This window comes from Mus pahari, chromosome 1 (assembly GCF_900095145.1).
Source record: "Mus pahari chromosome 1, PAHARI_EIJ_v1.1, whole genome shotgun sequence".
In the NCBI taxonomy this organism is placed as follows: Eukaryota; Metazoa; Chordata; class Mammalia; order Rodentia; family Muridae; genus Mus; species Mus pahari.
In genome coordinates, this window is record NC_034590.1 from 54,176,492 (window position 1) to 54,188,051 (window position 11,560).

The 11,560-nt window shown below is 42.4% G+C and overlaps 1 protein-coding gene across 1 annotated transcript in view; it reads left to right on the forward strand.

Annotated features, from left to right (window-relative positions):
* Efl1 (elongation factor like GTPase 1) overlaps positions 1-11,560 on the forward strand; it is a 123,373-nt gene that overhangs the window by 29,543 nt on the left and 82,270 nt on the right. The window contains exons 8-12 of the mRNA XM_021194843.2: positions 2,840-2,963; positions 4,397-4,473; positions 5,089-5,225; positions 5,698-5,820; positions 7,995-8,094. Coding sequence (XP_021050502.1) covers positions 2,840-2,963; positions 4,397-4,473; positions 5,089-5,225; positions 5,698-5,820; positions 7,995-8,094 — 561 coding nt within the window. The remainder of the gene's footprint in view (positions 1-2,839; positions 2,964-4,396; positions 4,474-5,088; positions 5,226-5,697; positions 5,821-7,994; positions 8,095-11,560) is intronic.

Sequence of the window (11,560 nt, forward strand, 5' to 3'; positions counted from 1 at the left end):
GGGACTGGGGGAGGGGTGAGGACTCCCCGGGACTGGGGGGAGGGTGAGGACTCCCCGGGACTGGGGGAGGGGTGAGGACTCCCCGGGACTGGGGGAGGGGTGAGGACTCCCCGGGACTGGGGGAGGGGTGAGGACTTCCCGGGACTGGGGGAGGGGTGAGGACTTGTAGAGGGAGGAAGAGTCTTCTACGTCACAAAGGCAAAACATCATGATGATGATATAGATGTTCCAGAGACTAAAGTTTGGGGGATTAAAGAATATGAGCAAAGCTAAATAAGTAATTGTTTGATCAAGTTAAAAATGACGTTTATACTGTAGCAAATTACAGAGAAAGTCAGGGTCTCTTGAGCCCAGCTTCAGAACATCAGCAGCGATAGCTAATTTGAATCTCCACCTCTCGGGGTCTTTCCCTTCCTTCATCCTCAGGGAGAAGGGCCCACTGCTATTCGTTTGCAGCAGGCTGTAATCTCTGCTTTTTTTTTTTTTTTTTTTTTTTTTTCTTTTCTTTTTTGAGCCACTGCCTGATGACCTAAGCATTTCTCATTCCTACTGTAATTGTTGACTTCAACTCCTTCAGTTTCTTAGTAATATCACTTAACTCGTTTAACATTAATGAGTGGTTTTCAGGAAAACCACCTTAGCTGGCATGTAAAGAAGTGACTGTAGTATGCTGACTTTGGAGTCCTTCCTCAGGAAGACAGCAGGTCTGCTCCTCTTCCCTCTCCTCCTCTCCCTCCTCCTCTTCCTCCTCTTCTTCCTTCTCCTTTTCCCTCTCCTACTCTTCTTCCTCTATCTCCCCTTTCTCCTCTTCCTTCTCCTCTTCCTTCTTCTCTTCCTTTTCTCCTTCCTCTTCCTTTTCTTTCTCTTCCTCTTCCTCCTCCTCTTCCTTCTCCTCTTCCTTCTTTTCTTCCTTTTCTCCTTCCTCCTCCTTTTCTTTCTCTTTCTCTTCCTCTTCCTCCTCCTCTTCATTTTCTTCCACTTCCTCTTCTGATGACTCCTTCTCTCTTTTTTAAATATATTGTTAACTGCAGATTTGGGTTTGCAACAAAATTAATATGAAAGTACAAATTTCACCAATACTCTCATTCATTCATAAACTTACTGTGACCATTACCCTTCACTGATGTAGTTCATTTGTTGTGATTGGTAGACACACACTGACACATCTTTGGCACCCAAGAGTCTTCCCTGCAGCATCATACCATTTAGAATAGTCTGACTTCTCCAGAAATTAATAGTAAACAATATGTAGATTACAGAGAAATTAACCTTTTTGAAAACTTAAACACACACACGCGCACACACACAAGAAAATCTCTGCTAAGTAAATAACTGTTGGATCAAATAGAAAATGCAGTTTATATAATAGCCCAAGCTATTCATTCCTGCCTCTCTCACCCCACTGGCAACCACTGGCATTTCAACTTTCACATAGTTTAGATTTTTCTAAAATGCCATATAGTAAAGTCAGTGGTATGTAGCTCTTGCAGGTTGGCCTCATTCACTTAACAAAAAGCATATATGTTGTTTCTATGTATTTTTGTGGTGTGCTAGCTCGTTTCTGCTTAGTGCTGAGTCATATTCTCTCCTCTGGTTATTCCACAGTTTGTCTGTTGACTTCCTTAAAGGACACTTTGCTTGCTTGCTTCAAATTTTGGAAATTGTGAATTGAACTGCTATAAACATCCATGTGCACATTTTTCATGGACATATGCTTTCAGTTTATGTGAATACTTAAATACATTGCTGCATCACATGTGAGTGTGTTAAGACATTTAAGAAGCCACCATACTGTCTTCCAAAGTGGCTGTACTATTTCGCATTCCCGAGCAGTGAATGGAGTTACTATTGTTCTGCATCCATATCAGTGTTTCATGGTGTCGTCTTTCTGGACAGCTTACTTGCCATCTGTCTGTCATTTTTGATGAGACTGCTGGCAGTGTGCTGCCTGCAATCTTTCTTTAGTTGCTCCAAAGCCCCACTGACAATCATTCTGGTTCTTTTGAATTTTTCTACACAGATGACCATGTCACCTTCAAACAAAAATGGTTTTACCTTTGTCATATCTGTGGTTGTAGGCTTTGCCTCCCTGCCTTTGCTCAAGCTCAGTGTCATGTTGAAGAACTGTGCAGGGGAGAGAGGACGTTTTGTCTTGTTCCTGAGTGGGCATCTTCTAAGATGCTAGTACTCTGAGAGCTCTTGACACAATGAGAAGCACTGTTTCCTACAGGAACGCAGCTTCTAAACCTTTAACCACAGAATGACCTATACCTGGGTGCTGCGTGGCTCTTCCCCAGTGGGTTGAAACTGTGGTGCTAGCTGGCTTCTCTGGGGTTGATAAGATTAGAGTAAATCTGTATGTCTCTGCTAGTCCAGGATGCTGCATCTCTAGTTTTGGCAGATTTGCGTCTCTAGAGTTCATTCCCTTGTGAATAATGACACTTAAAGCACTGAAGACCAAAATTCATCTCTGTAATTAATGGAGTTATGATGGGCAGCTGGCACCTCTGCTTCCTTGGCCTCTGCAGTTTTTCTCAAATTTCAAACATGCAATTAGGAAATGAGCTGCAGCCTACATTCTAATTCTTGTCTACATACAGAATGTTGGACAGAGACACAGTGTCACACTGCTTGTTCTTGAATCCCAGTCTCACTTACTACTGTGTAATGTCTTTGTATCATTATCCTTTTCTAAAGATGAGAAAAGTTTGTAGGACAGTTAAAAATATTAGGTTAGTAGTGGTGTAAAACATTCTGAGTGGTAGATGGCAAAGAAACAATGAAATGTTAGCTGTATTCATTGTTCTTGCTATAACATGTGCTATTGATTTTCTTTCAGAATTGAGCACTTTGCCAGAATCTATAGTCAAAAAATTGGCATCAAGAAGGAAGTTCTTTTGAAAACCTTGTGGGGAGATTATTACATAAATATGAAGGCTAAGAAGATTATGAAAGTCGATCAGGTAGTATGGTCTATGTTACTCTTGATTGTGGGCCATAGAAAACTTGTACTGTACCAGCTCTAGCAGAAGCAGCTCAGCTCTAGTTTACGCAGATGAATTCATGGAGTGCTTAATATGGCACAGGATTGTAAATGGTACATGAGTCTTATGCTCATGCATGATTTCTGTAGACCTTAACTTTTTAAAGACAGTTAGCAAGCTGTGAGTATAGTTGTGTAAGTATGTTGTCCCAGCTCCTTGGGAGGTTCAGTTCCTAGGAGTTTAAGGCCAGTTGAGAAATAGTGGTACTCAGTCGCTAAAAGTAATTACAGCAAGTGAATGGAAAGCTGTCTGGTTTCTGAGTTTTCTAGATCTTAGATCCTGGGCACTTTAAAGGCTCACATTTGCTTTCTATTGGTCCAAGGTTAGACATTGCAAGTATTTTTCATGTTTTCATATTGTAAGTAAAGCTATTAATGCCACATTTTGTAAATAAATTTCCTTTGATGACTGTTTTTAAACTGGACATTTAAGGCAATGGCTCTTAACTTTCGGATAATAATGCCCATGACTCTTCAGGAAGGAGGCATTTGATATATATTCCATCTCGTGTTTATGCAACAGCATTCATACAACCCAAAGTTCTTAGTACTCACACTATTAATTTTTTATGTAGTTTGGTGTTTTAAAAATAGACGTGTTTAAAATTTTTCCTTAAAGAAGTCGATTTTCTCCTTTCACCATGTAAATTTCAAGGATTGAACTCATCAAGCTTGGTGGGAAGTGCTTTTTTAATTCCCTGCATTTTAATTGCTGTTAATACTATGTATACATATCTCCATGGAACAAATGAAGTCTGCAATTATAAGGCTGCCCTGAGCCAGGCAGTGGTGGTTCATACCTTTAATCCCAGCACTTGAGAGGCAGAGGCAGGCAGATTTCTGAGTTTGAGACTAGCCTGGTCTACAGAGTGAGCTCTAGGACAGCCAGGGCTACACATAGAAACCCTGTCTCAAAAACAAAACAAAAACGAACAAACAAACAAATGACTGTCCTGTTCTTATGATCAGTTTCTCATGTTTAAGAACACAAGAAACATGACCATAGGAAACCCAAGCCTTTGAAGAGAGCCCCGCACTTAGTGACGTCAGCTTGCAGCTCAGATGGTGGGGGTTGAGGGTGGGGTGTTGTGTTTTGGTTTGGTTTTTTTTTGGTGGTAGTGTGGGGCAGTCCCTGAGGTTTGGCCCCCAAATACTCACACTATTTCAGCACCCCTCTGGCTCCTAGGGGAAGAGAATGATGGCTCATTGCTTATGAATTACTAGCTATTTAGAATATGACTTTTGTCTTTATCATTGAATAATAAGTATTCCAAGCAGAAGTAAACCACTCTGGCGGTGATGATTGTAAATGTTCAGAAACTAAAGCTGGTATTGATATGTTCTTCTGTGCAGGCCAAAGGAAGAAAACCTTTATTTGTACAGTTGATCCTGGAAAATATATGGAGTTTGTATGACGCGGTCTTGAAAAAGTAAGACAGTTGTAAAATTGTTTCTCTTTGGGCCGGGTCATTTGCCCATTTCCCAGTCTGATGAGTCTCTTAGATAGCTGCGCTTGACCAGGACAGTGAACAGAGCTTAGAGCTTCCCAGATGAGTTAGTTGTAGGGCTTGGGGACAGTTTAAGGGAGCATGTGCACATTAGTAAGGGGGCTAGGAAGGGCTGGAGCAGCAGTGTGCTGTGGCCTGTGGTGATGTGAGCAGAGGCTGCAAAAGAGCACTGGGTCTTGGTGTGTATGCAGAGTTTGAAGAAAGTAGTTGTGGTGGGAGAACTTGGGAAAAACTTACCTGGTACAGTGGAAGAGAAAGCTGGCTTCGTAAGTTTATTATCCTATGGGCAGAATCAGAACATTCACATTTATTTGTAAGACTGCCCTGGTAGACATCGCTTGTTTGAACAAAGTGTGACCTGGTCCTCTGTGCAAGGCTCTGAGGAGTGTTCTAGTAGAGCCTGGGGAGGCCCCTGTTTGCCAGGATCTTTTCACATATTTTTAGCCTCTTCTGAAAAAGCAACATGCAAAGAAAAAAAAGGTGTCAAATGAAACTGAGCTAATTATTTATGCCTTTTCTCTCTGATCTTTCCCATAGGGACAAAGAAAAAATTGATAAAATTGTGACTTCTTTAGGATTAAAAATTGGAGCCCGGGAGGCACGACATTCAGACCCTAAAGTCCAGATCAATGCCATTTGCAGCCAGTGGCTCCCCATATCCCACGCTGTCCTCGGTATCCTTTATTTTAGTGCTTTTTAATTAGTTGGAGTTTATAAAATAAGAGAAAAATAGTATTTTATTGGCAACCAAATAACCCTCTAGAAATAACCCATTCTGATCCAATGTAAGTCATTTTTGTTTACTGAGTATTGTACCTTGAAGCAGAACTAAATAATTAGAAAACTTAATGTGCTAATATTGGTTAATATTAATTCTAGGAAGTATTCCTTTTAAAACAATATTTGTTCTCTAAAATAAAAATAGAATAATAATAAAATAGATTTACTGTACATGAGAATAAAACTTTTCACTGATACTTTTATCTAGTCATTGGACGTTCTAGAAGCATGTGCAGATTTTGAGAAGTGAGTCAGAAAGCTAAGTTGTCCTATAGCCTGGACATTTCTGTATAAACGTTCCTGATTGTCTCAATTTCCATAGTCATTCTGCACTGAAAGCATTGACTCCTTAACGCCAGGCCTCAGCTATGGTGTGTCACAAACTGCCCAGTCCCCTTGACATGACATCGGAGCGAGTGGAGAAACTGCTGTGCACAGGATCCCAGACGTTTGAGTCTCTGCCACCGGAGACCCAAGCCCTGAAAGCAGGTGAGGGAAGGTGGACACATTGCAGTGTCCTACACTAATGACTTATTTTACTGAATGTTAATTTACAGACAGGCCGGTTTGTCACTTTGACTTTTAGAACTGACCATGTGGCCAGCTTTTGTTCTGCTCCCCAAAGTTTCCCTTTCAGTAGAGCTTATTGCTAAGCATGCTGGGCGGCCGCAGACTCCTCCCCTCGTGCTCTTCTCATCTCATTTTATGCTTCCACTTTACTCCATCTTCCTAAATAGCCACGCATGTGTCCTCTGCACTGTGAAGTCACTGCCATGGCTGTCTCCTAGGGACTGGAAGAGTGGTTCCTAAGATTTACTCATGCTTAAGAGCTGCTGGCACACATTCCTCATCTGAGGAACAGCAGCATTCCAAGTTCTGTGGGCACTGTGTGATTTATTGTTCTGTGTTCATTGTCTAGTTATACTGAAGTGTGTACTCTCTACAGCCCCAATCCATAAACCTTTCTAGTTGGGCCTACTGTGGACTCTTTGTTACTCTGATGGCCCTTTCCCATCCTCAGCCCACCAGCTATGTCATTAGCATTTGACATAGTTGATTACTTCTTCTTGGCACATGGGCTTCCCTGACTTCCAGGTGCTGCTATTTTCTGTCACTTTGTCCCCGGCTTTTTGACTTTGTATGTCACACACAAGATCCCATTCGCATACCTAATTTTGCCTGTAATCACTGTTGGTGCAGAAGCCCACTTGGCTTCTGAATGACAGCTGGGTGCTCATGGTTCCCCATCTGTATCTGTATGCAGAGGTGCCTTGTGGACTCCAGACTCACCAGACTCGCATAGCTTGCTCACCACTGCCACTGCTCAGCTCTGCTTCCGAAACACTGCAGACTGGACATACCCCAGCCTCCCAACCCCGCTTTTCCCAGTTACTCTGTTGTAATTAGAGCTGTGTCCACCCTTTCTCCTACTGAGTCCAAAGACCCTGGAGTCATGGGTGGTTCTTATTGACTTTACACTCCTTTACTCTATTGGCAAATAGTGCAGTCTTCCTTTAACATATATATTCAGAACCCAACTACTGCTCAGCAGTTCCACCTGCTTCTCTGGGCCAAGCATCCATTATCTCTCATCTGCTCGCCTGCTGTGTTCTTTAGCTGCAGTCCTAGTGATGATATTAACATACTCAAAACTCTTCAGTTCTTGCTTTCTGTAGTTTTCTTGTTTGATTTTTGTTGTTGGTACTGTTTTGAGATGGGCTTTCTCTGTGTGGCCTTGGCTGTCATGGAACTCCCTCTGTAGACCAGACTGGCATCAAGCTCAGAGATCCTCCTGCCTCTGCCTCTGGTGCTTGCATTAAAGACCACCCTGCTTGTTTGAAATTTTTCAATGTTGCATTCTTTGTAGAAATTATTTTGATTTGAAGTAATGTGATAACCAGTGATTTTATGCCTCTGTTGTAGGTTATGAAAAAGATTAGAATCTCTGTGGTGGTGACATATGTTGATATAGAATTGTGGTAAACTTTATATACTTAGAGAATTGACTTTTTTATAGCACTGAATCTTTATTTCTGAGTTTTGTTACTATCTTGATACATTGTTCTTAAATTTTATCATCATCATCATCATCATCATTTGCATATGAATGTTTTGCCTGCATGCATGTCAGTGTTCTGCATGCTTGCTTGATGCCTGATGTCAGATGTGGGAGGCTAGAGTTACAGATGGTTTATGTGGGTACTGGGAATTGAACTCAGGTTCTCTGGAAAAGTAGTCAGTGCTCTTAACTGCTGAGCCATCTCTTCATCCCTGATGACACATTATTTTTGTCCAATTTATTCAGTAACTTGCCATTCTAAGGAATAGGAAAACATTTATGGAACTCTATTATTGGGGTTTACTCTTGAATGTGGAGGAACAATGGCTTGGGTTAGTTGTGGATAGACAAGCCCTGTCACCAGCTGTGCGTCTGGGAAGAGCCTCCCAGTTCCCACCCTTCAGCTCTGCTTCCTTTTCTGCCTTCCAATTCTCTCTCTTTCTTTATTGTTCGTTTCTTGCAAACTCTGAAGTGGAATTTTTATCACAGTTGTAAAGAGTTACATGTTTAGATGATGCTGTATTCTAAATGTAATTGCTGTTCACAAATGTCTAGGTTTTTAATTATGAGAAAAGCAGTGACATTTTGCTTCCTGTTTATTTAGCTTTTATGAAATGTGGAAGTGAGGATACTGCTCCAGTTATTATTTTTGTTTCCAAAATGTTTGCAGTTGATGTGAAAGCCTTGCCTCAGAATAAGCCAAGGTAAGAAGAAGAGGGAGGTTGGACTGCGCTGGGCTGGGGGAAAGACTTACACTTGGCTGGCTAGTGGGCCTACAGCTGGGGTGTGGGTAGGAGGGCACATATATTGCCACTCTTCCTCATGCCTGCCTTGGAATTGAGCACTTTCCTGGGCTTACTTAGGATCTGTTTATCACTTGGTCTTTTATATCTGTCGAAAGCTGTTGAAACTAACTCTTGACTGTTGACTTGAACTGCTATCAATGGAGCTGTAGTAATGACAGTAATGACAGTTGCCTTTCACTGAATATGGCAGGCATAGTGTGGTCTAAGCCAACCCTGTCTCTAGGTCTGTCTGCCTCAGTGCAAGGTGCCTGCCTCCCTTTCTATTTAGATGTTGGGTTCAGATGAGGCAGGTAGTTCAAGAGGACAGACACCAAGACACATTATGTCCTTCATGCTGTGCCTCATCTTACAGTCTTCTTTTTCCTTTTCAATAAGACTCTGCTCATTCTTTAAGAGAGAGGTTGTGTATGTGGTTTGGGGTTTTTGTTTTGTTTTGTTTTGTTTTTGTTTGTTTGTTTGTTTTAGCTTTCTCATAGTAATTTGATTGTAAGAATTGTTGTTCTGAAGAAAAATGAAGGAGTGAATGAGTAAATGAGTGTGGATGAGGAATGAATGTCCCCCGAGGAGGGAAAGTGTGGGCAGTGAGTGGGCAGAGGAGGAAGATAGGAACCTGGGGGCAGGTGAGTGTGTAGCTGAAGTTGGTGTATGGCTATGTGTTCTGACCCTTGCCAGGCGAGACTTCAGTGCTCTGTACAGTGGCAGATGTGATGTGTGGCCACTGAAGCTATCTTAGACTCTAGAGCACGCTGAAGAGTGGAAGAACACTCCCCAGGCTCAAGTACATTTATGTACCACTTAAAATTCCTGTGACTCATCCTTCATCTTTTATAGATAATAATGGTAACTCTTCCTGTACTACTTTGTTTTATCTCCTGAGTATTTTTCTTTAATAGTCTTCATATATTCATATGTTTTGGTGGAGCGGTCAGTTCTCTGTAAAATCATTTTACTGATTTACTTTGTCTTCTCACTCCATTTCAATACTCATTATGAAATTACCATACTTCATAATTACCATTACATTTAATACTTCATGTATGAAAATACCATACAGTGTTTTCAGATATTCCCGAGTTAAGTCGCCATCCCTACCTCTCATTCTTTTCTATCTTGTGGCTGAGGTTTTTCATATATGTTGTATGCCTTTGAGTGAAAACATCTACCATTGAGGGGTGATGTGATCTCATTCCCATCTCTGCCGTAGTAGATACAGTAAGCCAGGGCCAACAGAATATTCTTGTCCTTTGGTGTAGATTAGCAACCACTAAATAATGACAGATGGTGAGGAGAAAATGGAGAAAGACATGCCCGGTACCTACTGGATGCTGGATGCTGGGTCTTTGCTCTCGTTTCCCAGCTCTCTCCTTGGTTGGAGATGATGTCTCTGTATTCTCTATGGGATTGTGTCAGGGATTTCTCTTCTCTTCTGCTGGTCTGTCTCGTCATCTCTGAGGCACATCTCGTCATCTCTGACCTGGTAAAACCAGGTCAGAGGTCAAGCTTTAACTCCACCACCATGGAACAAGCAATTGGTTTCAGTTCATTAAGCTCTTAGGATATTCCTGTAACACCACTTAGATACAACCGCAGCTCTTCTTTCAGTTTGATGTGTGAGGAAGTTATAGCCTTAAAGGAAAAAACAAAACAAATAAACAAACAAAAACCAGTCACATAGCCTGTTGTGTTTTATAAAAATAAAGAGAAGAGGAATATGTTTGGTGGAGCTGCAATAAGGTGTGAGGGAAGGGGGTGCCTCCGCACAACCCGGACTGAGGCATCCCTTCCCCTGAGGGTCCAGCCACAGGCTGGTGTAGTATAGAGTAGAGTTTATTCACGGCATGGGGAGGGAAGTTTAGAGGGTGGTAGAGACAGAGAAAGGCAGAGAGGGAGAGAGTAGAGGAGTTGAGGCCAGCCATGAGCACGTGGAGAGAGGAGGAGGAAGGGAATGCAGAGAGAGGAGGAGCAGGAGGGAGAAGACATAGCTAGAGCCAGAAGGCTAGAGAGGAGGAGGCAAGCAGCCCCTTTTATAGTGAGTCAGGCACACCTGGCTGTTGCCAGGTAACTGTGGGGCAGAGCCTAGACAGAATGCTAATGTAGCCAGAGGAATTGCACAAGAGTTTGAATGCAGCTGTCTGGCTTAAAAGCTTATGTCTTCTACAGCACTCCTTAGACCCTGCCTTCCAGGATCCTACAACACATCAGCACCCCACTATAAGCAGGCAGCTCTAGCCTTTGTCCCTTTGTATATTCTGTGCCTTTGCTTTTGCTGTTCTGAATGGTAGGGTTTTCCAGGAAGACTTGCCATGCTGTCCCTGGCCTTTTGTGGCTCTGTGTCCTTGAGAACCAGATTTTAGTAGACAGACAGGTGGATACCCCTTTTCTTTTGGGACACCTGTTCTCTGTGACCTGTGCTAGCCTATAGATGGCTGTCATCTGCACTGACTGCAGCAGGCTTCCCTGCCACCTTACTCTCCCACAGCATCAGAGCATGCCAGAGCATGGCAGTTGTGCATGGCAGCTTGAAGCCAGCTGGACTTCCTTTGCTGCCTCTTCCTTTCTCATCCATGTGCCAACATGACCTTCATCTCTAGTCAACATTCTCACCTCTGGTCTCTAGTGTTGGTGGCTGCCCTCTGTTCAGGAGGTGATTGGTTATCTATAACCTAGCTAACTCACCACCCACAGCTGTTTCCATACCCACAGAGCCCTACTTCCATGCAAACAATTTCTCTTTGCCTGCTTTGTTCCCTCTTCTAGTATCCCAATGCCTGTACCAGGGCAGGACACAGTAGGTATTAATCAGTGGGCACCTAAACAGCAGGCTTTGATTCATTTTATACTAACTGATCACTATAAATGCCTATTATTTTTGTCTGGTTTACATTTACTTATTTACTTACTTATTCTAGAACAGCTCAGGTATCTTAGTTTCCTCTCTGTTGCTATGATAAACACTATGACCAAGCCCCTGCAGGATGAAAGAATTATTTGGCTTATATGTCTGTGCCACAGTTCATTATAGAAGGACTCAGGGCATGGGCTCATGGCAGGAACCTGGAAGCAGAAATTAAAGTGGAAGCCAGGTGGAACTCTGCTTAGTGGCTTGCTTCTCCTGGCTTGCTTTAGCCTTTCTTTTTTTTTTTTTAATTGAAAAAAATTTTTTATTTATTTATTATTATTTTCTTTATTTACATTTCAAATGCTATCCCGAAAGTTCCCTATACCCCACCCCCGCCCCTGGTCCCCACTCCCACTTCTTGGCCCTGGCCTTCCCCTGTGCTGGGTCATATAAAGTTTGCAAGACCGAGGGGCCTCTCTTCCCAATGATGGCCAATTAGACCATCTTCTGCTACATATGCAGCTA